The sequence below is a fragment of the Rhinopithecus roxellana genome, chromosome 7 (genome assembly GCF_007565055.1).
Source record: "Rhinopithecus roxellana isolate Shanxi Qingling chromosome 7, ASM756505v1, whole genome shotgun sequence".
Lineage (NCBI taxonomy): Eukaryota > Metazoa > Chordata > Mammalia > Primates > Cercopithecidae > Rhinopithecus > Rhinopithecus roxellana.
Genome location: NC_044555.1, coordinates 27,569,772 through 27,595,922, shown reverse-complemented (window position 1 = coordinate 27,595,922; position 26,151 = coordinate 27,569,772). Strand labels below are relative to the sequence as shown.

General features: G+C 53.3%; 1 protein-coding gene across 10 annotated transcripts in view; it reads left to right on the top strand.

The window, feature by feature from the left end:
• The window catches only part of RBM10 (RNA binding motif protein 10), a 42,502-nt gene extending 20,151 nt beyond the window's left edge, over positions 1 to 22,351 (top strand). For 2 of the 10 annotated variants that reach the window (XM_030933704.1, XM_030933707.1), the window contains exons 3-24: positions 4,542 to 4,725; positions 6,253 to 6,483; positions 8,327 to 8,396; positions 10,201 to 10,274; positions 11,688 to 11,774; positions 14,314 to 14,374; positions 14,529 to 14,705; positions 15,091 to 15,251; positions 15,423 to 15,520; positions 15,630 to 15,717; positions 16,416 to 16,602; positions 16,705 to 16,844; positions 16,947 to 17,064; positions 17,149 to 17,240; positions 17,369 to 17,533; positions 20,595 to 20,744; positions 20,842 to 20,907; positions 20,982 to 21,170; positions 21,258 to 21,332; positions 21,609 to 21,715; positions 21,796 to 21,925; positions 22,012 to 22,351. In XM_030933704.1, the coding sequence (XP_030789564.1) occupies positions 4,542 to 4,725; positions 6,253 to 6,483; positions 8,327 to 8,396; positions 10,201 to 10,274; positions 11,688 to 11,774; positions 14,314 to 14,374; positions 14,529 to 14,705; positions 15,091 to 15,251; positions 15,423 to 15,520; positions 15,630 to 15,717; positions 16,416 to 16,602; positions 16,705 to 16,844; positions 16,947 to 17,064; positions 17,149 to 17,240; positions 17,369 to 17,533; positions 20,595 to 20,744; positions 20,842 to 20,907; positions 20,982 to 21,170; positions 21,258 to 21,332; positions 21,609 to 21,715; positions 21,796 to 21,925; positions 22,012 to 22,137 (2,776 nt within the window). In that variant the 3' untranslated portion in view covers positions 22,138 to 22,351. Of the gene's footprint in view, positions 1 to 4,541; positions 4,726 to 5,324; positions 5,543 to 6,252; positions 6,484 to 8,326; positions 8,397 to 10,200; positions 10,275 to 11,687; positions 11,775 to 14,313; positions 14,375 to 14,528; positions 14,706 to 15,090; positions 15,252 to 15,422; positions 15,521 to 15,629; positions 15,718 to 16,415; positions 16,603 to 16,704; positions 16,845 to 16,946; positions 17,065 to 17,148; positions 17,241 to 17,368; positions 17,534 to 20,594; positions 20,745 to 20,841; positions 20,908 to 20,981; positions 21,171 to 21,257; positions 21,333 to 21,608; positions 21,716 to 21,795; positions 21,926 to 22,011 lie in introns of those variants that run through there. The other 8 variants (XM_030933709.1, XM_030933705.1, XM_030933713.1 and 5 more) reach the window with 5 other exon arrangements.
• The last annotated feature ends 3,800 nt before the right edge of the window (positions 22,352 to 26,151 follow it).

The window sequence follows — 26,151 nt, the reverse complement described above, 5'->3', positions numbered from 1 at the left end:
TGTTAGTATACTTAATGCCACTGAATTAGATAATTAAGAATGGTTGGGTGGGCGCGGTGGCTCATGTCTATAATCCCAGCACTTTGGGAGGCCGAGACGGGTGGATCACCTGAGGTCAGGAGTTTGAGACCAGCCTGACCAACATGGAGAAACCCTGTCTCTACTAAAAATTAGCCAGTGGTGGTGCAGGTCTGTAATCCCAGCTACTCGGGAGGCTGAGGCAGGAGAATCACTTGAACCCGGGGGGGGGGGGTAGGTTGCGGTGAACCGAGATTGCGCCATTGGACTCCAGCCTGGTCAACAAGAGTGAAACTTGTCTCAAAAAAAAAGAGGCTGGGCGCAGTGGCTCACACCTGTAATCCCAGCACTTTGGGAGGCCAAGGCAGGTGGATCACCTGAAGTCAGGAGTTCGAGACCAGCCTGGCCAACATGGTGAAACCCCATCTCTACTAAAAATACAAAAATTAGCCAGGCATGGTGGCACACACCTGTAGTCCCAGCTACTTGGGAGGTTGAGGCACAAGAATTGCTTGAGGCCGGGCGCAGTGGCTCACGCCTGTAATCCCAGCATTTTGGGAGGCCAAGGCAGGCGGATCACGAGGTCAGGAGTTCGAGACCAGCCTGACCAACATAGTGAAACCCTGTCTCTACTGAAAATACAAAAATTATCCAAGCATGGTGGTACACGCCTATAGTCCTAGCTACTCGGGAGGCCGAGGCTGCAATGAGCCGAGATTGTGCCACTGCACTCCAGCCTGGACAACAGAGCAAAACTCATCACCAAAAAAAAAAGAAAAAGAATCGCTTGAACCTGGGAGGCAGAGGTTGCAGCGAACCGAGATTGTACCACTGCACTCCAGGCTGGGTGACAGAGCGAGACTCCATCTTAAAAAAAAAAAAAAAAAAAAAGGATGGTTAAATGGTAAATGTATATTTTACCACAATAAAAAAAAATCTAGAAAAAATATACAGAAATTAAAATTTCAAGTTTATTTTAGGCCATGTGCAGTGGCTCACGTCTGTAATCTCAGCACTTTGGGAGACTGAGGTGAGAGGATCACTTTAGTCCAAAAGTTCAAGATCATGCTGGGCAGCATAGTGAGATCCTGTATCTATAAAAAATTTGAAAATTAGCTGGATGTGGTGGTGCATTCCTGTAGTCCCAGCTAGTTGGGGCTGAGATGGGAGGATTGCTTAAGCCCAGGAGGTGGAGGCTACAGTAAGCTATAGTTGCACCACTGCACTCAGCCTGGGCAGCAGACCGAGACCTTGTCTTAAGTAAAATAAAGTTTATTTTAAAACAGTCTATCCAATGTAGTTTTAATTCTCATCTTTCTCTTGAGAGGGAGTCTCACTCTGTCACTCAGGCTGGAGTGCAGTGGTACACTCATAGCTCACTGTAACCTAGAAGTCCTAGGCTCAAGCAGTCCTCTCGCCTCAGCCTCCTGAGTAGCTGGGACTATAGATGTGCACCACCATGCCCAACTAATATGTTGTGGTGGTGATTGATGGTGGTTTTGTAAAGACGGGATCTTGCTATGTTGTCCAGGCTGGTCTTGGCCTCAAGCGATCCATCCTCCCACTTTGGCCCTGCAAAGTGCTGGGATTACAGGATGAGCCATCTCACCTAGCAAAATTTTCATCTTTCATTGTAAGTGAGATAGAGCATCTTTTCAGATACACACAGTTTATATTTTTATCTGTGAATTCTGTTCACTTCCTTTCCCCATATTTTTTCCTAGTTTATTGTCTTTTGACTTGGTTAATGACGTTTTTTGTTTTTCTGTTTTTTTCTCCAAGCAAAAGTATTTTATTTTTATGTAGTTGAATTTAGTAATCTTTTCTTTTGTGGCTTCTGGATTTGGATTATAGGTGTCCCCATTTCAAGATTATAAATAAATTATTCAATTATTCCATATTTTCTTCTTTTACTTTCATGATTTCATTTCTTTCTTTGTTTTCTTTTTTTGTTTTGTTTTGTTTTGTTTTGTTTTAAAAACAGAGTCTTACTCTGTCGTCCAGACTGGAGTTCAGTGGCTTGATCTTGGCTCACTGCCGCCTCTGCCTCCCGGGTTCAAGCGATTCTCCTGCCTCAGCCTCCCAAGTAGCTGGGATTACAGGCACGTGTCACCACACCCGGCTAATTTTTGTATTTTTAGTAGAGATGGGGTTTCACCATGTTGGCTAGGCTGATCTCGAATTCCTGACCACAAGTGATCTGCCCACCTCAGCCTCCCAGAGTGCCGCCCATGCCTGGCCTATGGTTTCATTTCTTTTTTTTTTTTTTTTTTTTTTTTTTGAGACGGAGTCTGGCTCTGTCGCCCAGGCTGGAGTGCGGTGGGCGGATCTCAGCTCACTGCAAGCTCCGCCTCCCAGGTTCACGCCATTCTCCTGCCTCCGCCTCCCAAGTAGCTAGGACTACAGGCGCCCGCCTCGTCGCCCGGCTAGTTTTTTGTATTCTTTAGTAGAGACGGGGTTTCACCGTATTAGCCAGGATGGTCTCGATCTACTGACCTTGTGATCCGCCCGTCTCGGCCTCCCAAAGTGCTGGGATTACAGGCTTGAGCCACCGCGCCCGGCCTTCATTTCTTATATTTAAATCTTTGAACTGTTTGAAATATATCCTGAGGCCGGGCGCGGTGGCTCACGCCTGTAATCCCAGCACTTTGGGAGGCTGAGGCGGGCGGATCACAAGGTCAGGAGATCGAGACCACGGTAAAACCCCGTCTCTATTAAAAATACAAAAAATTAGCCGGGCGCAGTGGTGGGCGCCTGTAGTCCCAGCTACTCAGGAGGCTGAGGCAGGAGAATGGCGTGAACCCGGGAGGCGGAGCTTGCAGTGAGCCGAGATTGCGTCACTGCACTCCAGCCTGGGCGACAGAGCGAGACTCCACTTCAAAAAAAAAAAAAAAAAAAAGAAATATATCCTGGTATATATGTGAAGTATAGTCATTATATCTTGCACATGTCTAGGTATTTAACCTTTTTGATGAATTGTACTTGGGACCTTTCTATTTTCTAAACAGCGGTTACATTAATTTGTACCCAGCATCCTTACTGATTTATTATTTATAACAGTTTTTTCAGTTGATTCTCTTAGGCTTTGCAGGTGTACTCTCTTTTCATTTACAAATAATGGTAATTTTACCTTCTCCTTTCCAGCTTTTAACCTCTTTTCTTCCTTCCCTGTTTAATTGTTTTAGCTAGTGTCTTTAGAATAATGTTAAGAATGCTGTTGATAACGGACATTCTCATGTTGTTCCCAACCAGAATTGGAATCCTGTTGGTATAGTAGCATTCTTCTATGTCATCTAGTTTTTTCTATTTTAAATAAACATATATTGGTTGCTCTTAGAATGCTTTTTTAGTCATTATTTGTTCAAAATAATTGTTGAGCGCCTACTGAGTGCTAGGGAATATGGCAGTGAGCCAAGGGTCCCCTCATTTCCTGGAGCCCATATTCTAATTTTTTAACTCATCAAAGAAACACAGATTAGGCCATGCACAGTGGTGGAGGCCTGTAATCCCAGCACTTTGGAAGGCTGAGGTGGGTGGATCACTTAAGCCCAGGAATTTGAGACCAACTTGGCAATGTGGTAAAACCCCATCTCTACAAAAAATACAAAAATGAGCTGGGTGTGGTGGCACGTGCCTGTGGTCCCAGCTACTCAGGAGGCTGAGGTGGGAGGATGGCTTGAGTCTGGGAAGTTGAGGCTGCAGTGAGCCCTGATCATGCCACTGCCCTCCAGCCTAGGCACCAGTGCCAGATCCATTCTCAAAAAGAAAAGAAAAATGCAGATGAAATCAGCTTTGAGATAAATATTTTCCAGTTATTGTGGTAGGAGAAATTTTAATGAAAGAGCTGCTAGTGTCGGCAAGGTGACAGTGAAGCAGGGGCAGAGGACGTGGTACAAGACAGGGAGGAGGGGCCTCACCCTTGGCGATCCTGCAAACTGCATGGGACCTTGGTGAGCATTTTGGTGTTTGATCCTGAGACTGAGGGGGAACCACTGAAGGGACTGAGATGAGTTTGAGTGGCTTTGCCTTAGAGAACACTCACATTTGGGATTTGGGATGTAGAGACTGAACTGAGGAGGTCCAGGTAGAAGTGAGGAGACCAGCCAGGCCACAACCAAGGTGCTCATGAGAGAAACCAGTGGCATGGACCGGAGAGTGACATAGGACCAGAGAGAGGCGGGTTGCACTTCAGAGATGTGGAGTAGGTATTTAGGAATCCCTGTCCCGGGGCAGGCCTGAGGGCTTCCAAAGAATAGAGTAGAGGGAGGGAAAATGAAAGTTTACAGGGGAGAAACCTGGCAGACACTGCCTTAACCAGATGACCAAGGTTAACATCACCAGAGCTAAGTCATGGTGGTAGCATATACTTCCTTATCTGATAGGATCAGAAGGGCACGTCACTTCTGTTGTATGCTCCTCCAAAAAAACAAAACCCTATAACCATGAGAACACATCACCTGGGCCTCTTGCACCTTTTAGAAAGGGCAACCTCTGATCCCTCCCCATCCTTCTTCCTCCACTAGTGGTGGTCGTGGTGACAGGACTGGCCGCTATGGAGCCACTGACCGCTCGCAGGATGATGGTGGGGAGAACCGCAGCCGAGACCACGACTACCGGGACATGGACTACCGTTCATATCCCCGCGAGTACGGCAGCCAGGAGGGCAAGCACGACTATGACGACTCATCTGAGGAGCAGAGTGCGGAGGTGAGGAGGGGGCGAGCTGCGCCAGGCCTGACTGGGATGGGCTCCCAAGGGCCCTCTGTGTCTGGCTGCAGCAGGGTGTGCAGGCGGCTCTCCACTCCCATGCCTTCAGACTGTGCTCGGTGGCTTTGCCTCACCTGGAGGGCCTGTTCCCACTCCCCTCTCTGAGGGCTGCTCTCCCAACCTGAGTCTCCCTGGCTTCCACATGCTTGGCTCTATACTTCTGAGGGCCCCTGGCCACCACTCTTTCCTTCTCCCTGTTGTTCAGTTCGGGCCCATGACTCACCGTGAACCCCGTACTGCCCGCTCCCATCCAACTTGGGCACTTGAAGAGCCTCTTCCATGGGACCCGGCGTCGGGGGTTGGGAGGACAACCAGGGGAATGCAGACTACCAAGCTGAGGAGCTCTGGGAGGCCAGCCATGGACATTCCCAGTGGTAACAGAGCCCCTAGACAGAAGGGAAGGACACTTCTGGAAAAGCCAGTGCCATGTTGGGTAGTTCACCCTAGCCTGAGGGATGAGGCATGATGTTTACACCATCAGGGAGCCCCTACCCGAGGGGAACAAACAGGCTTGCCTTAGGGGAATCCCAGTTGGAGGGGCAGTCAGGGCCCTGGTCCATGCAAGCAGGCAGCTCTCCTGTCCAGCAGGCTGGGAAGGGTGTTCTTGCAAGCCCAGCCCTAGGGGGCAGGCTGTGAGCTGCCCACTGCCCTCTGGAGGGTCCAGGGCGAAGACTCCTTTGGTGGACTGCCTGGCTTCTCCAGTGGCAGCTGTCAAGCTGTGCCCAGACGTCTCCAGGAGCACTGGGCCCTGGCCAGGGTGAGAATGGAGCACCAAGTTATCTGGCGCTTCCCCACTGTGGGTGGGAGGGCTTTGGCCCGAGGCCTGGTCTGCTTAGTCCTAGAATAGATGAATGGGCAACAACCCAGAGCCCAACAGCCATACCATTTTGAGCGTGGTGTGTGGTGGAGGACTGACCAAGGCTGAGGATCAGGGACTGAGGAGGGAGTGTCTGCAGCCCTCATACCACCTCTACCAGCTCCTGCTGGCTGGCTCTGGCCGAGATCTGAAGCGGTTCTTATGCCCCCAGCTTGGTTGCAGGGTGGAATCATAGGAGACACACAGCCTTTGGTGGTACAATGAGCAATTGAGCACACCCCCTGAGCTGGCCAGAGAGGAGGGGAAAATCAAGGGTGGGGTCTGGTGTGCTGACCCCAGGCCATCTTGCCTCAAGGAGGTTTAAGCTGTGTTTTGTCAGCTACCTTTGAGAGATCCCCCCCCACACCAATACTGCCACCTACCTCTCCCCACCCCCTGAAGGCAGTCCCCAAAAGGACCCCATGGAGAATTTCCAGCCCCAGAAGGATTGCAGGCCAGGGCCTACCCACCCTGCCTGCCCGAGCCTTTAGCCGGAGCCCGCACATCCCTGGCTTTCAGAGCCTGCCCGCCTCACAGAGCCAGCGGCCAGCTCCTAGGCCTGCCCAGACTGACTGCCCGTCTGGTGTCACTCATCTCATTCTGTCGGCCAGGATTCCTACGAGGCCTCCCCGGGCTCCGAGACTCAGCGTAGGCGGCGGCGGCGGCACAGGCACAGCCCCACCGGCCCGCCAGGCTTCCCCCGAGACGGCGACTATCGGGACCAGGACTATCGGACCGAGCAAGGGGAGGAGGAGGAGGAGGAGGAGGATGAGGAGGAGGAGGAGAAGGCCAGTAACATCGTCATGCTGAGGATGCTGCCACAGGCAGCCACTGAGGATGACGTACGTGACCCCCATGGCCCCGGGCAGGAGGCCAGGCTGGGTCTCCTCCAGGGCCCTCAACTTTTCCCCACCCCTCCCTCACCCGCAACCTCAGTGCCTTTCATCCCTTCTCCCCCTCCAGCTCCTATCCCCCAGCACTGATCCGTCCTCTGTGGGCAGGTCCCATTGGCCCCCCCTGGTCTGGAGGGAGGAGTGTCAGAGAGGCCGGCTTGGTCAAGGGGCAGCGGCTGTGGGTATCCGGCCGTGGTGGGTTTGGGCGGGAGAAGAGCAGTCCTGCACATTCCACTGGTCATCCAGCCATTTTGCATGTGTGCATCAAGGGCCAGATACTCACCGGGCCAGTGCTGGCTATTTCTGGTAGCAGAGATGACACTGGGGCCCTGCAACCATTGGGGGAGGGGTGGGATTTTCTGAAATTTCCTTTTCCTTTTTCCCCATCCTCTTTTGTCAGCAGCCTGGCCTGGCCTCAGAGCCTTGGGTGGTTGTTAACAGCCTCCCCGCCTGCCTCCCTTTCCTCGTGTTTCCTTTTCATACATACTTCTCATGACAGCCACACTGAAGCCCCATCAGGCCTACCAGAATAACCTCCAAGAATAGTCTCCCTGATCCTGGTCCTTCTTAGTCCACTCCGCCGCCCCTCAACCCCCACCCCCATGAATTCTCTGAAATTCCCCCACCCCCTAGCCCTCCTCTGAAATCTGCTAGCTGCTCATTTTGTAGCAGAGAAAATCCCACTTGTGTATTTGAGGGTTTCTAAGGTCTGGCCCACCTGCCCTGTCCAGGGTCAGACAGTAGCTGGTTGCTGACATTTGTTGAGAATGTATCTCAGGGTGGGCCATGTGTTAGGTGTGATTCAGTCCCCATGGCATCCCAACAGGGAAGGTACTGAGTGGGAATGTGAGTTGCCCGAGGTCTTACAGCCAGTGAATGGCGGAGTGGAGCTGGAGTCTGAACCCGGGCAGCTGGACCCCAGAGCACACTTTTTGCTGCTTCCTCAGCCTTCCCTGAGTTTGGAGTCCTGATAAGCTCTTCTGTGTGTTTTTCCTTTTCATCCTGTGTATGGGTGTGTGTAAGTCTAATCTCCTGTCTTGTTTAACCTGGTGGGGAAACTGAGCCCAGAGACATGAAGACTCCTTCCCAAGAATGGTTGGCATAGGCTCCTGGTCCTCTGTGAGAGACCTCACTGGCCTAGAGACCCTGCCTCACCTGGTCCAAATCCCGAATTGCCTCTGCAGTCTCCCTCTGGCCTACTCCATCCAGGAAGCAATCCCCAGGACTATATTTTTTTGCTTTTTGTCTCCACCCTAAGTTATTGCTGCAGTCATGGTCTAGGGTACATGGCTGGGATTTGCTCAGACTCCTGTTCTCCCCAGTTTGGCATTTATGTCATGGATCTCTTTTGACGCAAGCTGCAGGTCAGCGGGGCAGGGGTGGGGGCGTGGGTTATCCCCTTGCCAAGGGCAAGAATTGCTTCCCAGGTTTCCTTACTTCATGGCTGCCACTGAGCCCTTTGTCAGATCACCCTGCCCACCATTCTTAAGTGGCTGGCTCACTTGCTTTCTTGTTCTCTGTGCCCCTGAGGGTCGTCCTGCTGCCATGCTTTACCTTGCTCTGTGCCCATTTCTTCATTTGATTCACTTTCTGCAAGTCTGGGGCTGAAAGTCAAGACTGAACTGGTGTGGGCCTGGGGCTGTTGTCACTCAGGGAAAAGCTGCGAAAGAGGCAGAGGAGACTGTGTGCACATCACCGATGACCCCTCGGGATCCAGAGGCCTCCAGCCAGCCTCAGGTACCCAGCGGCACCATTGTGCTGAGCCTGCCCCACTCTGTATCTCCCCGTATAGATCCGTGGCCAGCTGCAGTCCCACGGCGTGCAAGCACGGGAGGTTCGGCTGATGCGGAACAAATCTTCAGGTGAGCTTTTGTTCCCAGTGCCCTCCCCTTCCAGTGGCCAGCCTCAGCCTCGGAATCTCCCTCCTACCTCTGCCTTCTCCCCGACTCCCTCCACCACCTTCCTGCCACAGCTGGGAATGGGCAGTGTGGGGGGTGCCCTCTCTTCTCTCCCCCTCCCCACACTCTCCTCACAGCTCCAGCCAGAAGCCTCTTCAATGGGGCTGTCGGGGCAGGGGTGCAGCTCTGAGCTGAGCTGGGTGCTCCCTGGGGTCAGGGCCAGGGCCAGGCTCCCAGGCATCTCCTCTCTGGGACTCTTGAGTATCTGAGATGGTAACCCCCTCCCATACACTCCCTTCCCTCTCCTTTCTTCTCCTTCCTCTGCCCCTCACTTTCCCCTACATTTTTTGGTAACAGCCTCTGACCAGAAAGTAGCTCTGACGTGGTGGTCCCACGTGTGTGTCCCAAGGGGGAAGCAGGGGATGGCTCTTATCCAAGGACACATCCCAAGGAACAGCCAGGACTTCCTGGCCTCGCCTGTTCCCTCCCTCCCTCTTGCAGGCTGCTTGGAGCTGGCCTGAGGTTAGCAGGGTGGTGGTGGGGGGAGTTGTCTCTACAGGACCTCTGCCCAGGCTCCCCAAGGCAGGCACAGTGGGGCCTCACTCTGCCTGGGCTTCTCTCTCCATCTCTCAGTCTCTCCTCCCCACACCTCCATCTCTCTCTCTCTTTCTCTCTCTCTCTCCCTTTCTCCCTCTCTCTCTTTCTCTCTCTGCCCCCCCATTTATATTATTCATTCCATCCTCCTATGCATCCTAACGGTTATTCTTTTGAACATTAAGCATGCCCCCCCAAGCCCCTCTCATCCAAGCCCTCCCCGTGTATCTGCCTCTAAAGGACATGCTATCCTGAGGCCTCAACCCTGAATCCCTTTCCTAAGCCTGGAGTCTTGGTTGCATGTAGGTCTTGCTCTGCATCACCCCAACTACACCACACATGGACAGCTTCTGGGTCTCTCTCTCCACAAGGAGGTGTTACAGGTGCAGCCCCCTCGATGGCCCTGGGCGCTTCTCCCAGGCACCCATTGATTCTTACCTCTAAGGTCCTCCTGGCCAATCGTGGCCACCATTCTCCTTTTGTCCAGGGAAACCTGGACTGTTTGTGGCTGTAGTCTCCACCCTGTAGCCCTGAGGTGGCTCCCTAGCGAGGCCCACCTCCCCTGCGCTGCGGTGAGGCTGAGATGAGGTCGTGTCTTTAACCGCCCCTGGTTCTCAATGGGCCAAGAGCCTTGCTAGCCTCACAGAGCAGCCTGGCCAGCTTCTCTTTTGCTCCTGTGATTCAACACCTGTTACAGGACCCCTCCTGGGTGCCCCTGGCCTCGAGCCGGGTCCGCCCTGGAGTTACGTATTGTGGCTTGTGTGGAGCCAGCAGCCTGCCCACCGTCCCCTCCCTCCTTCTCTGGAGGCAGATCTCTCGTATTCTTTCCCTCCTGGCTGCTTCTCTCCGTCTCTGTCACCCCAGGCTGGCTCGGCAGGTCTGCCCGAGCCCCATCTCTCTCTCTTCCCAGTTGGTGTGTGTGTCTCTCCCCCTACCGACCTCTGGCCTCTGTTTTTCTCCCTCCGCCTTCCCTGCCCCACCTGGCCATCTACCTTGCCCCCCACACCCGCTAGTCTTTCTCTCTCTGATTGCCTCTTTCTCTTTCTTCCTTTCTCCTCTTCCCCTTTCCCTCTCTCTGCCCCCGTCCTCTCCCCTCGGGTCCCGCCCCCGGGAACGCCGTGTGTCCAAAGCTGTTGACTAACCCACTGCGTCTGTATCTGAATGCTGTCTCCAGGTCAGAGCCGGGGCTTCGCCTTCGTCGAGTTTAGTCACTTGCAGGACGCTACACGATGGATGGAAGCCAATCAGGTTGCTTTGCCGCACTTGAACCCCCCCCCAAACAAATACTACTTTGTAATCGAGCGCTCCCCATCGCCTGATTCTTACGGACACAGTTCCCTGCCCTGTGGCCCTGTGTCCCATCCCCCCTGCCCCCTCTCTCCCCTTCCTGACCCTCACTATCTCCTCTTCCCATCTCTCGCTACCCCACTGGGCTTCCCATCCAGAGCCCACACTCACCACTGGCCCCTTCCTACCACCAGGCACTAGCACTGCCCCTTCACCTCTCCCAGCTGACTGTTCAGAGAAACAGCTGCCAGGGTGGGTTCTTTCACCTAGCTTCCCACTCCCCCCCGGGCGGGGGTGGGGGTGGGGCACCCCTCTCTGAGGTTAGCCAGAGCCAGGACCTCATTCTACCCTCAGGACCACTGGAAGTCCTGCCAGTGAGGAGCTTAGCTATTGGCATAGTCACTAGCAAGACTCATTTTGTCAGCCCCCTCCCTGCATGTGAATTTGGCCCTTTGATTTTCATGCAAGGGGACAGCACTGCTCCATTGATCTCAAGTTCCTGTCGAGTATGATAGTTTTATCAACACCCTGGCCTCACTTCGCCGCCCCTACCCTTTCTATCACATCTCCACGCTCACAGGAGGTACCACCTCAGGCAGCTCCGTCTTCTCGGCAAGGACCCGTGCACAGTCAGCCCCCGGGGGAGCCTCTCCCCCAAGCCTGGCATGGGATCCCAACTCAGCAGCTTTGGGACCTCCGAGACCCAAAGATCTGCCTGGACACCCACCCCTACCCAGATCCCTGGTGTAGGGCACTGGAGAGAAGTTTCAGGGGAGGAAGGGGCAGAGGTGGTAGAATGGGGGATCCCGGCAGAGGCAGCCCTGGAGCCGTCTCCTCAGGGTCGGTAGGCTAGTGCCACGGGCCCAGGACCCAGACATCCATGGGAAGACGGCCTCACGGCAGAAACTTCCATCTGTTCGAAATGGCTCTTTCTTTTTCCCCTTCTCCAGCACTAGCGCACCTGCGCTCTCTTTCTCTTTCTCTGCCCTCTCCCTCCCCCTCCCTGTCTCCCCTCACCCCCCAAGTGTAACCTGTGTAGTCCTGGCCCTGGGTGTGGCCTGGCAGTGTCAGGGCCGAGTGGGGGTTTCTCCCCACTGTCCGGCAAGCGTCGGTCAGCCGAACACTGTGTGCCTGGTGGTGTGTGTTCACATGTGTGCGTGCGTGTGCCCGGCAGAGCAGCAAACAGCTGCGCCCGAGAGCTGTGGCGCTTTCCCTCCCTACCTCCCTTCTTCCCTCCATCCGCTCTCCGACCTCCCTCCGTTCCCTGTCCCTCATCCATCCAGCTGAAGGGCTCGCTCACTCTCTTCTCCTGTGCTGAAACGGTGCGTGGGGCACTGCTGCCTGGGCCTCACTGTGCTCTGCTTTTTCCTGCAGCACTCCCTCAACATCCTGGGCCAGAAGGTGTCAATGCACTACAGCGACCCCAAGCCCAAGATCAATGAGGACTGGCTGTGCAATAAGGTACAGGGGCGGTGGGCAGCAGTTGTCATGGACAGAGACAGCAACACAGCAGTGGCGGCGATCCCTCCCTCCCTCCCTCTCCCACTCTTTCTCCCTCCATCTCTCCCCCTCCCCCAATCTCTCTCCTCTCCCTCCCTCCATCTCTCTCTCTCTCTCTCTCTCTCTCTCGCTCTCATTCTCTATCCCTTGATCACTCAGCTTGAGTAGTCACCATTCCTAACCAGCCGTATACAAATGTGTAGTGAGCATTCACTTGATGCAGGCTCTGTCCTAAAATGCAGTCTTGCCTGGAGTTCCAGTAGACTTTAAGGAAATATGTACGTGGATGATGAATTAGTGACAGTGTAGGCTTGAAGTGGTGGTGTGGAGAATGTGGGCTTCAGAGCCAGACTGGCTGAAATGAGACTATCCTAGATCGGCCTTGATTTTGGCCAAGGTGCTTAGCCTCTCTTTGCCTCACTTTCCCCATCTCTAAAATGTGAATATTAATGACACCTCTCCCTGAAGGTGGTTGGGAGGATTCAGCTGTGTTAATGAGAGGGTAACACTCAGAACAGCACCTGGCCCACAGTTAACACAGTCGAATTGTTAACTAATCATGAAAGCAAAGCACAGAGCATTCTGAGAGCCCATATCAGGTAGCTCAAACCTGAAGGCCACTCTGACCAGGCCACGTCAAAACTGAAACTGGAGGCTATGGTTTTGTAGTCACCTCTGTCTTCCCTAAGGGGAAGTTGAGGCTCAGAGAGGTGGAACCATGGGTGAACCTTTAGCTGTGCCCTGTGCCTTGCTCCTGATCACAGGAACTTGGATGCCATAGTGGCTTCAGGTCTGCCCTGGGGCCAGCATTGTGATTCCACGGTTTGTAGAGGCCCCAACCCTCTCCCCAGGAAGTACTCTGCCTAGTCAGGGAGAGTGGCGCATCTGTTTTTTTTTTTTTTTTTTTTTTTTTAAAGTCCTATCAGAGGATTGGTGCTCAACATTTCTGGAGAAAGAAAGACAAAGTGACAGTGGAACTCCTTCCTGTATTTCCAGATAGCCTCAAAACCAGGGAATTTTTTTTTTTTTTTTTTTTGAGACAGGATCTGGCTCTGTCACCAAGGCTAGAGTGCAGCAATCTGGGCTCACTGGAACCTCTGTCTCCAGGGCTCAAGCCATCAGCCTCCAGAGTAGCTGGGACCGTAGGCACATGCCACCATGCCCACTAATTTTTGCCTGTTTTTTTTATTTGGTAGAGAGGGTTTCGTCATGTTTGCCAGGCTGGTCTTGAACTCCTGAGCTCAAGCAGTCCTCCCACCTCGGCATCCCAAAGTGCTGGGATTACAGGCATAAGCCACCACGCCCAGCCCCAAACCAGGGAATTCTCATGAACTCCTTCCCCTCCCCTGCATCCTGTTGGCCACCAGGTCCTGTCACTTCCATCACAGAAACGCCACTTTCCCTCCCTCACCATTCCTGCTGCTCATGCCAATCGTCACGCTCTCACCTGCTCGCTCTGGAGCCCTCTCTGGTATGCCGGCCTCTTGTCCTCTTTCTCCCACGCCCTCACCTGGAACATTCTTCAAAACCACCTCTGACCACCCACGCCCATCCTCCTCTGCTTAACCAGCCCCAGCTCAGCTTAAGCATAAGATCCTCCATTACCTAACTGACTTCCTTCCCTGGCCTTGGCTTTTGCTTCTCCCCTTACTCTCCCACACCAGTTTTGGAAAGTCCATTGTTCCCTCCGATAACAATTCCTCCCCAGCAAGGCTTAACAAAATGAAACTTCTGGGCATCCCAGGTCAGACCTCCCTGCTTCTGTGCAGGGACTGTCCCTGCCAAGTAAGTGGCACCCCACCCCCAGCCCATTTCCCTCCCCGAGCCCCTGCTGGATGGTCCACACAGACCGACCTGCCCCTCTTCATGCTGCATCTGCCCCCGTGCTATTAGGCCATGAGGGCAGAGACCATGTTCTGGCCATGTGCAGCAGGACCTGGCCCAGGAGTGGTGCTTAGTACCTGAGTCTGGAACAGAGATGGAATGTGGTAGAAGCTGGGTCTCCAGATGCTGGAACATTCAAGGAAAATTTCTCAAGCAAAGCAGGATCCAACCCAGTCCTAGAGCTAAGAGGAGGGGTGCAGGTCTGGCCAGAGGCTACTGACTTCTAGGGCTGAAACGCTGAAAGGTTTCTGAATAGAGAAGCAAGTTTCAGGGAGGGAACCTAATAAAGGGATTGAATACGTGAGGCAGGGAACAGTCCTGGGAATTGGTGGCCTTAAGAAGGCAGAGGAAGGAGAGGAGGAAGTTGTAGTAACAAGGCGGGAGTTGTTCATTCCTGAGCTGAGTGGGCTGGCACAGAGAACAAATGAGAGTCTGGAAAGGGAAGATGCACAGTACTGAGAACCACATCAGAAGGTTCAGAAGGCACCTGCCACCCTTGCCTGGGGACTTTCCTTCCTGGGGCACTGCGGGGTCCCTGGGAGATCTCTGCATCCAGGTTTGGAGGGTGCAGTGGGAAATCCCTGCTCCCTCTGACGGCCTGGCCTGTGCCTCACAGTGTGGCGTCCAGAACTTCAAACGCCGAGAGAAGTGCTTCAAATGTGGCGTGCCCAAGTCAGGTGAGGCCCACCTACCCCTCGCACTCCCCAGGGCGGGGCGATTGGGGAGAAGGGAAGGTGAGGGGTCTGTGCTCAAGGCTTGGTATAGGGAGGAGGGTGACCAGTCATGGAGCCTCCCCCTTATCACCAGCCTGTCTCCCACTGCCCCTGACAGAGGCAGAGCAGAAGCTGCCCCTCGGCACGAGGCTGGATCAGCAGACACTGCCACTGGGTGGCCGGGAGCTGAGCCAGGGCCTGCTTCCCCTGCCGCAGCCCTACCAGGCCCAGGGAGTCCTGGCCTCCCAAGCCCTGTCACAAGGCTCAGAGCCAAGCTCAGAGAACGCCAATGACAGTGAGTCAGTTGTTCCTTCTTCCTCTGTGCCCTAGGGTGTCTGGGCTGGGCTCACCAAGACCAGAGAAATGGCAGTGAGCAGGACCTCATCCTCATGGAATCTCCACTTGGTGCGGGGATAGACATTTGATGTAGGGAGAGCAGAGGGAGTGGCAACATCCCACCTGACTTTGGGGGTGTGTTGGGAAGGTTCTCAGTAGACAGGCAGCCAGGCTGGCACCTGGACCGCCAAGCAGAGTTGATCCCGGAGGAAGCAGTGAGGGAAGTGGCAGTTGCAGAGGCACGGCGGGGTGGGGGCAGAGGAAAGGGAGCAGTGGGGGGCATTGAAGGGCAGGGCTGGCAAGAGTGCCGGGGGCGTCCTCTAACACTGGGCCCCTTCCCACAGCCATCATTTTGCGCAACCTGAACCCACACAGCACCATGGATTCCATCCTGGGGGCCCTGGCACCCTACGCAGTGCTGTCCTCCTCCAACGTGCGCGTCATAAAGGACAAGCAGACCCAACTGAACCGCGGCTTTGCCTTCATCCAGCTCTCCACCATCGTGGTGAGGGCGGCACAGTTGGGGGCCGGGCAGCCAGGGTCCCGGCCCCCAGGGTGGGGAGGAGGGTCCCTTTCCCCAGCCTCCAACCGCGGCCCCCAGCCTGGAAACCGGGCAATGGAGCCGGGGGCCTCCCCGGGCCTGACCCTTCTGTCCCTGCCTCACCTCCTCCCACAGGAGGCAGCCCAGCTGCTGCAGATCCTGCAAGCCCTGCACCCACCACTCACCATCGACGGCAAGACCATCAATGTTGAGTTTGCCAAGGGTTCTAAGAGGTCAGGGCCCCACCTGTGTGCCTTCCCACCCTTCCCCTCCTCACCCTCCCACTTCCCCCCACCGTTTGGGGCCTCCCATCTCACTCCCAGTCTCTAACATCCTCCTCAGGGACATGGCCTCCAATGAAGGCAGTCGCATCAGTGCTGCCTCTGTGGCCAGCACTGCCATTGCTGCGGCCCAGTGGGCCATCTCACAGGTACTCAGACCCCTTGTGCCTCCCAGCGTCCTGAGACCTGGGCTTTCTCAACCCTCCTGCACCCTTTCTGAAGCAGGAAGGCTGGCTTGCTATCCATGGATGCAAAACCCTCTCCCAGTAGCTGGCATGGCCATTCTACCTTGCTCCTAGCTCTCTAGACCCCCTGGGACATTCCCCTTCATCATCACCGCAGCTTTCTTCCCAATTGCCTCCCATGCGCTCATGTACGACGCCATTGTGCCTGGCATTCTGTTCTGTTTGGTGGGGTTTTTATTGTCCTGAATTGGTATGATATACACATATCCTTATATGTAATATATACATATATGATATACATATATCATATGTTCCCGAATAAAAATAATGTATAAGTGGTTGAGAGAAAATTGGGAGAAGAGAATAAAGAAGTGAGAAGATGGTGTCTTCCTTGGCCTGACACCCAACACACACAGCAGAATCAGCAGAATCAGCCCTGGAACATTTTGGCGTTCGTCTGTTTTTATGTCTTGTGTTTGCCACTGGCCTATTTGTTCTCTTGTGGCCAGGCAATCCTTGCTTTCCACTTGTCTTAGGCTGCATGCTTTTCTGTCAGGTAGAAACACTAGCCCCACGTGTGGGACAGATGCTTCTAGCAGGTTCCCAACCTCCCCATCCCCACACCTTCCTGTTCTAATGAACCCCTCCCACCTGACCTTCAGGCCTCCCAAGGTGGGGAGGGTGCCTGGGCCACCTCCGAGGAGCCGCCGGTCGACTATAGCTACTACCAACAGGATGAGGGCTATGGCAACAGCCAGGGCACAGAGTCTTCCCTCTATGCCCATGGCTACCTCAAGGGCACCAAGGGCCCTGGCATCACTGGAACCAAAGGGGACCCCACCGGAGCAGGTGAGCCCCAGCGTCTCTCTCTGCAGCTGTGGTGGGGGCCAGCAGGCATAGAGTCCCCGGCCGCATTCACAGGCATTCTCCCTGCCCTGTCCTTCCTTACAGGTCCTGAGGCCTCCCTAGAGCCTGGGGCTGACTCTGTGTCGATGCAGGCTTTCTCTCGCACCCAGCCTGGTGCTGCCCCTGGCATCTACCAACAATCAGCCGAGGCGAGCAGCAGCCAGGGCACTGCTGCCAACAGCCAGGTGAGTGATCCCTGTGGGTATGTATCCCAGGGAGGCAGGCAGGTGGCAGGGGTGGCATGGGCAGACACTGAGCCCTGTTCTCCTGTCTGTCCCCATGACCAGTCGTATACCATCATGTCACCCGCTGTGCTCAAATCTGAGCTCCAGAGCCCTACCCATCCTAGTTCTGCTCTCCCACCGGCCACCAGCCCCACTGCCCAGGAATCCTACAGCCAGTACCGTGAGTAGCCACAGCCTGTGGGTAGGGGTGGGGAGTTCTTAATAAAGCAGGGAAGACTGTGACCCCGCTCCCCTCACCCCCTAGCTGTTCCCGACGTCTCCACCTACCAGTACGATGAGACCTCCGGCTACTACTATGATCCCCAGACCGGCCTCTACTATGACCCCAACTCCCAGGTGATAGGGCAGCCCAGAGAGGGCAGAGAGGGATGGGGTCGGGTCAGGTCGCGTCGGGGGCAGCTGGCCCTGCAGGTTCCCTTCACAAGTTCTTCCCTCACATCCCCTCTTCCCTCCTCCTCCCTCAGTATTACTACAATGCTCAAAGCCAGCAGTACCTGTACTGGGATGGGGAGAGGCGGACCTATGTTCCCGCCCTGGAGCAGTCGGCCGATGGGCATAAGGAGACGGGGGCACCCTCGAAGGAGGGCAAAGAGAAGAAGGAGAAGCACAAGACCAAAACAGCTCAACAGGTGAACACCGGGGTCCAGCAGTCACTGGCTGGCTGTGTGGTATCTTCCAGCAACGGCACTCTGTCAGCTCTCACCCTCTCCTGCTGAGGGTGATGGCAGGCGGGTGTGGATGTGGGCAGTAACTGCTTAGCAGACCATGCTCCTGCTCCAGCTCTGCTTTTTTGCTGAATGGCCTTGAGCCAGAGCAGTCTCCTCAGTGCGTGACAGGGTTGCCCAACTCCAGGAGGTGGCTTGTGCCATCCGAGTGAGCCCTGTCAGGTGTCTTCTGTCCCATGGTGGGGACCCTTACATGCTGCTGGTGGATATATATATATATGCCAGAGAAATTCTCACAGGCCCATAAAGGGGTGGGCAGGAAAAAAGCCCTGCAGTGTTTTGTGGGAGTAGGCAAATGGAGGGCACCTCAGCGTCTGTCTGTGGAGAAAGGGTGTGACACTGTGAGCATAGCATTTACAAGCAAGCACAAAGTGTTCCCTCAGCAACCTGGTGAATTCTAAAAATGGTGCTGTGCTGGGGGGGGAAACATGGAAATATAGAATGTGGCATTGTGGTCATGCATATAAATTCAAATTATACACAGATAAACATTCCTATGCATTTTAAAATGATAAAATGGAAATGCACAACAAATGTGACAGCATGGGTATGTGTGAGGGGAAGAGGAGTGTCTTCATCCATTTGCTGCTCTATAACAATACCACAGACTGGGTAATTTATAAGGAAAAGAGATTGATTTGGCTCACAGTTCTGTAGGCAGGGAAGCCCAGTGGTGTTGGCATCTGGTGAGGGCCTTCTTGCTGCATCATAACATGGCAAAGGGCAAGAGAGCATGCATTAGAGCAAGAGAAAATTGGGCCAAACTCCCCCTTTTTATCTGGAACCCACTGTCAGTGATGGCATTAAATGGAGACTCAAAAGGTGGAGGAGGGCCAGGAGCGGTGGTTCACGCATGTAATCCCAGCACTTTGGGAGGCCGAGGCAGGCAGATCACCTGAGGTCAGGAGTTCGAGACCAGCCTGGCCACATGGCGAAACCCCGTCTCTACTAAAAGTACAAAAATTAGCCGGGCATGGTGGCAGGCGCCTGTAATCCCAGCTACTCAGGAAGCTGAGGCAAGAGAATCGCTTGAACCCAGGAGGCAGAGGTTGCAGTGAGCTGAGATCATGCCATTGTACTCCAGCCTGGGCAACAATAAGCGAGACTCCTTCTCAAATCATATATATATATAAAGGTGGAGGAGGTGGGAGAGGGTGAAGGATGAGAAATTACTTAATGGGTATGATGTACATTATTTGGCTGATGGATGCTCTAAGAACCCTGACTTCAGCACTATACAATCTCTGCATGTAACAAAAGCACTTGTTTATTTTATTTATTTATTTATTTTTTTTTTTTTGAGATGGCGTTTCACTCTTATTGCCCAGGCTGGAGTGCAGTGGCGCAATCTCGGATCACTGCAGCCTCCACCTCCTGGGTTCAAGCAATTCTCCTGCTTCAGTCTCCTGAGTAGCTGGGATCACAGGCATCCGCCACCATGCCCGGCTAATTTTTTTGTAATTTTAGTAGAGACGGGGTTTTGCCATGTTGGCCAGGCTGGTCTCGAACTCCTGATCTCAGGTGATGTGCCCATCTCGGCCTCCCAAAGTGCTGGGATTACAGGCATGAGCCACGGCGCCCGGCTACAAAAGCACTTGTTACCCCATAAACTTAGACAATTTTTTTTTTTTTTTTTTTTTTTTTGAGACGGAGTCTCGCTCTGTCGCCCAGGCTGGAGTGCAGTGGCCGGATCTCAGCTCACTGCAAGCTCCGCCTCTCAGGTTTACGCCATTTTCCTGCCTTAGCCTCCCGAGTAGCTGGGACTATAGGCACCCGCCACCTCGCCCAGCTAGTTTTTTTTTTTTTTAATGTATTTTTTAGTAGAGACGGGGTTTCACCGTGTTAGCCAGGATGGTCTTGATCTCCTGACCTCGTGATCCACCCGTCTCGGCCTCCCAAAGTGCTGGGATTGCAGGCTTGAGCCACCACGCCCGGCCGACAATTTTTTTAAAAAGCAGCCGTGATCTCTTGAGGAGGGCAGAGCCTTCGTGACCTAATCACCTCTGAAAGGCCCTGCCTGTCAACACTGTTGCATTAGGGATTACATTTATTTTTTGAAACAGAGTTGCATCCTTGTTGCCCAGGCTGGAGTGCGATGGTGCAATCTCAGTGCACTGCAACCTCTGCCTCCCAGGTTCAAGCAATTCTCCTGCCTCAGCCTTCCAAGTAGCTGGGATTACAGGCGTCCGCCACCACGCCCAGCTAATTTTGTATTTTTTTAGTAGAGCTGGGGTTTCACTATGTTAGCCAGGCTGGTCTCGAACTCTTGACCTCAAGTGATCCACCCGCCTTGGCCTCCCAAAGTGCTGGGATTACAGGTGTGAGCCACCGCACCCAGCCAAGATAAAGGCTCACCTGTCAACGCTGTTGCATTAGGGATTACATTTCTGACACATGAACTTTGAGGGACAAAAACCATAGCAGAGAACACAGCCAGAGAGGGGCTTGACAAGAAGCACTGGTGACTGGTGACAGAAAATAGGAACTTGTACTACTGTGTCCCTCACCTTCTGCTTGTTCTGCCTCAGCTTCCCCTCATCTGCCTCCCAGATAGACCTGCCACTCTGTCCACACTGCTTCTACCACCTCACCATTATAGAGACCAGTGGGGGTAGGGGCACGGGGTGTGTTCAGTGATGAGATCAGGAGTAGCCAGGTGCCAAGTGCCTTGCAGGCTGTAGTTGCGAGTTTGAGTTTTTTCTTGGTGTGATGGGAGGCGAAGGAAGGGTTTTAAGGGCATTGTATTTGGGGGTGGGAGTGGCTTATACTTCGTAAAAGAGTGCTCTACTGGGAGAAGGGGTCAAGAGCCATAGCTCAGAGGCCAGATGAAGCCTTCTGCAGTGGTTCGGACTAGGGATAGTGGCCGGCCTGTGTTTGAGGATACAGGGCAGTGGGTCAGCAGATAGAGTTAGTAGCCCCAGGAGCATAAGCGCTCTGGGAACCTCACTTCCACTCTCACCCCCAGATTGCCAAGGACATGGAACGCTGGGCCCGCAGTCTCAACAAACAAAAAGAAAACTTCAAAAATAGTTTCCAGCCTATCAGCTCCCTGCGAGATGACGAGAGGCGGGAGTCGGCCACTGCAGATGCTGGCTATGCCATCCTCGAGAAGAAGGTGTGTTGGGGCCACCCCCTTGCACCCTGCCCCACAATCTTGTCCTTCCTTTGGGCCCTCTGCAGAGTCCCTGAATTTCTGTGTCCCTCCACCCCAGGGAGCACTAGCCGAGAGACAGCACACCAGCATGGATCTCCCGAAATTGGCCAGTGACGACCGCCCAGTGAGTGCCCAAGGCAGAGAGGGGTGGGGGCTCTGATCTGGCCAGGCCTGACCACCCACCCTCACCCTCTATAGAGCCCTCCGCGAGGGCTGGTGGCAGCCTACAGCGGGGAAAGTGACAGTGAGGAGGAGCAGGAGCGTGGGGGCCCCGAGCGGGAGGAGAAGCTCACCGACTGGCAGAAGCTGGCCTGTCTGCTCTGCCGACGCCAGTTCCCCAGCAAAGAGGCGCTCATCCGGCACCAGCAGCTCTCAGGGCTCCACAAGGTAACTGAGCGGATGATTGGCAGGGCATGCTGGGGCTTGGCCCATTGAGGCTCAGCCTCTTCACTTCTCATCCTGTCCCCCTTACAGCAAAACCTTGAGATTCACCGGCGAGCCCACTTGTCAGAAAACGAGCTAGAAGCACTAGAGAAGAATGACATGGAGGTGAGGTGTGACCTGCCCCTGGGCTCCCTCCCCTCTGTCCCTTCCAATTCCCCATCACCTCAGGCAGCTGGAGTTCAATTTCTCACATGGTAACCCCATGAGCCTTCTTCCCCATTCTCCTACCTCGGCTGCTTGTGCCTGTGATGGCCTGACCCTCAGGACCTGAGCCTCATTAGCCAGATGGCACACGCTGTGGGACCCCACTCCCCATGCCTGTGTTGCCTGAGAAAAGAGACCAGCTCCCCAACATTCACACACACACACACAAACTTTCAGCAAATGAAGTACCGGGACCGTGCAGCTGAACGCAGAGAGAAGTATGGCATCCCCGAGCCGCCAGAGCCCAAGAGGAGGAAGTATGGCAGCATATCCACAGCCTCCGTGTGAGTGGCTGGACCAGGTGAGGGGGTCTGGGGCCTGGGGCTGGCAGGCCAACCACTCATGCTATGCACCGCCCCTGCAGAGACTTCGAGCAGCCTACTCGGGACGGGCTGGGCAGTGACAACATTGGCAGTCGCATGCTCCAGGCCATGGGCTGGAAAGAGGGCAGCGGCCTGGGCCGCAAGAAGCAGGGCATTGTAACGCCCATCGAGGTGAGTCTCAGGCAGTCCTGTCCCATCCCCCAGCACCCCTCACAGCATCCCCCACCAGCCTGACAGAGCCTGCCTCCCTCACACAGGCCCAAACACGGGTGCGGGGCTCCGGCCTGGGTGCACGGGGCAGCTCCTACGGGGTCACCTCAACCGAGTCCTACAAGGAGACACTGCACAAGACAATGGTGACCCGCTTCAACGAGGCCCAGTGAGCAGCTTCAAGAGCAACTTCTCCACATGTCGGGTGTCCATCCTGGGGCAGGGAAGGACAGAGTGTTGGATGGCTGGGACGGAGCCTTGCTCTTGTCGGCCAGCCCACTCCCCAGCCAGAGAGGGCTTGACCAAATCAAACTGAGGTGGTGACTTTTGTTGGAAAATTGGGCTGGGATCATGTCCTTTTTTGTAATAAAAGCTGAAAAGCCTGCACATTGGCCTCTCCTCTTTCTCGTGCTCTAGCACAGTTGTGTAGTTTATAAAGACACGGGGACCCAAGCAGATGGACAGGAGGCCTTATCAGGCCAAGGTGGATGGCAGTGGTGGCATTCACAGTACCTGGAACATAGTGGCTACTAGAACATGGGGTTCTGACCTGTACCCCAACCCATGATATCCTGCTTGTGACCGCTCTCCCTTGTTGGGTCCAGCAGGTTATGCTGTACCAGGAAATCCAGTATCACCACGCATGAAGCCCCCCGATCAGAGCTAGGACTGGGAATCCCCATCCCCTGTCCTTGCTGCCCCCCAGCTGTACTTAGCCTTTAGTCCCAAGGCTAAACTGCAATTTGCGTCCCTAGATCTCGGGATAATGCCCTCAGGCATTTCCAAGTAGAAGACAGCAGGTACTCAGGCACCAGTTGGCCCAGAGCCCTCAACATGCTGATGACCTCAGAGCGGGGGGAGGTGGAGCTCGGCCTGCAAATCCAAGGCCAGGTCCCAGGGATGCCCCTTGAGAACGATTCAGGCCTACCTTCTCTGTTGTTACCACAGCACCCCACCCCTCTAGTCACTGCAACACATGATTCCCAAGTATGTGCTTGTGCCCTCAGCAGAGGTTCTGGGTATAGTGGACTGTGACGCTGGGGCTGCCCTCTTCCAGGCCTCAGAGGGCCACAGTGTGAAAGGGGGATGGTGCTAGAAGACCAGTTGGTGCAAAGCCCCTCCCCCATTTATTAATATACATTGTGACCACCCTGCACCAGTCATGGGAGGTGGGGTTAGAAAGAAGGGACCCCTAGAGGTAGGATGGTGCTGATCTGGGGTGGCGGGTGTTGCCCAATGAAGGAAGGTGATGGGAGAAAAAAGGGGTGAAGGAAACAGGAATAAAAAGAGGCCTCTTAGGCCTGGGCACAGTGAGTTGCACCTGTAAGTAATCCCAGCACTTTTAGGAGGCTGAGGCAGGCAGATCACTTGAGCTCAGGAGTTCAAGACCAGCCTGGACAACATAGCCAGACCCTGTCTCTACAAAAAAAAAAAAAAAAAAAGGCTGGGCACAGTGATTTCACGCCTGTAATTCCAGCATTCTGGGAGGCCAAGGCAGATGGATCACTTGAGCCTAGGAGTTTGAGACCAGCCTGGGCAACATGGTGAAACCCCGTCTCTACAAAAAAAATGTACAAAAATATAGCCAGCTGTAGGGGCGCACACCTGTAATCCCAGCTACTCGGGAAGCTGTAGTGGAAGGATTGCTTGAGCCTGGGAGGTGGAGGTTGCAGCGAGCCGAGATCGCGCCCCTGCACCCCGGTTTGGGGGACGAGAGTGAAACCCTGTCTTGAAAAAAAGAGCCTGCCCTAGTCTCAGGATGGGTGTGTCTTTTAGCAGAGACGCCTCCACATTCCCTTTCCTCTTCCCACCCCAGAGCACTGCTCCCAAAATCCCACAAGGAACCCTCATACCTCAACTGGCAGGAGTGCAAAATAGTACAGCCACTCTGGAAAACTGGCTGCTTCCTATAAAGTTAAAGTATGCTTAACCTATGGCCCAGCAATTCTACTCTTAGATATTTAGGCCCAAATACATGAAAACATGTCAACAAAAGACTTGCATACGTATATTTGTAGTAGCTGTATTCCTAATAGCCAAAAACTGGGAACAACCCAAATGTCCAACTAGAGAAAAATGGATACAGTGTGGTATATTCAAAGGATGGACTACAGCTCAGCAATCAAAAGGAACAAAATGCTGATACAGATATCAAAGGATGAGCCTCACATGGTGAGATTGTTCACATGGTGAAAGAAGCCAGACACACAAAAAGCACATAATGTTTCATTCCGTTTATATGAAGTTCTATGTCAGGCAGAACAATTTTATGGTGATAGTAGAAGAGAGTTGAGGTGGGGAGGGCGTCACTGGAAAGGGTTGCAAGGTAGCTTTCTGGAATCATGAAAAGTTTGTGTGTCTTGATTGCGGTGCTCGTCACATGGGTGTATACCTATTTAAAAGTCCAACAAGCTGTATAACTAAAATCTGAGTGTTTTATCGTATGTAAACTATACAAGAAGTTGGAAAAAGACCACCACAGCAAACCTCAATAAGAAGGAAATAATGAACAGAAATTGATGATATAGAGAACAAAAAATGACAGATTAATAGAAACCAAAAGCAGAAATCTGAAAACAAAAATTAAGAGGAAACACTTGTGGCAAGACTGGTCAATTGAAGAAGACAGAAGATGCAAATGCAACAAAGGTTTTAAAAATGAAGAATGTATCTGAAAATCTAGATGAAATGAATATATTCCTAGAAAAATATCAAATGCCAAAACTGTTCCATGGAGAAACTGATTACTCACATGGAGCAAGTAGTAATATAGAAATTGAAATGGTAGTGAAGATCTTCCGTTTTCCCACCAAAAAAAAAAGGGCCCAGATGATGTGTGTGTGTTTCTTTCTTTCTTTCTTTCTTTTTGCATTGGAGTCTCACTCTGTCACCCAGGCTGGAGTGCAGTGGCGTGATCTCAGCTTACTGCAGCCTCCACCTTCTGGGTTCAAGCAATTCTCCTGCCTCAGTCTCCTGAGTAGCTGGGACTACAGGTGTGCACCACCACACCCAGTGAATTTTTTGTATTCTTAGTAGAGATGAGATTTCGCTATGTTGGCCAGCTGGTCTTGAACTCCTGACCTCAGGTGATCCATCCGCCTTAGCCTCCCAAAGTGTTGGGATTACAGGCGTGAGCCACCTCGCCTGGCCCAGATGGTTTTTCTAAATGCATTCTACCAAACTCCCAAGGATTCCTTTAAGTTAATTCCTTTCTTATTAAAGTTTTTCTAGATATTAGAAAAAATAAAAGATGTCTATTTTAAGAGGCTAGTGTTAGGCTGCGCGCGGTGGCTCACGCCTGTAATCTCAGCACTTTGGGAGGCTGAGGCAGGTGGATCACCTGAGACCAACCTGGCCAACATGGTGAAACCCCATCTCCACTAAAAATACACAAAATTAGCTGGGCGTGGTGGTGGGCGTCTGTAATTCCAGCTACTCAGGAGGCTGAGGCAGGAGAACTGCTTGGAAGCAGTGGAAGTTGCAGTGAGCTGAGATCATGCCACTGCACTCTAGCCTGGGCGACAGAGTGAGACTCTGTCTCAAAAAAAAAAAAAAAAAAAAAAAGCCATATCCTCGGTGAAGCTGCAAAGGAAGAGGCGCTCTCATACATTGCTGGAGGCAATGCAAAATAGTACAACCCTCTCTTCCACCCTCCCTCTCCCTCTCCTTTGTCTATTTTCCTGGTGGTGGTGACGGTGTGTGTGGAGGGGGATGGGGGGTGGGGGTGTCTCACTTTGTTGCCCAGGTTGGTCTTGAACTCCTGGGCTCAAGCAATCATCCTGCCTCGGCCTGCCAAAGTGATGGGATTATAGGTGTGAGCTACCGCGCCCGGCCAAGACTCCATTTATTAAAAGGCTGAAGAATTTTGCCGGGTGCGGCGGCTCACGCCTGTGATCCCAGCACTTTGGGAGGCGGAGCAGGCCAGGCCGTATAGCCTGAGCTCAGGAGTTCGAGTCCAGTCTGGCCGACATGGCGAAATCCCGTCTCTACTATGGTAATATATGTAAACATGGAAAAGATAACAGTAAAATTTTCTGTGTTATAGGACCGTTGACCGAAATGTAATGCAGCACATGATTGTATATACATAATTTATATTACTGTGTGTAGTCACAGATATCTATTATAATACGGATTTGTATGTGAAACTATAATTTCACTTATTTTTATGTTTATGGTCTGTGTCT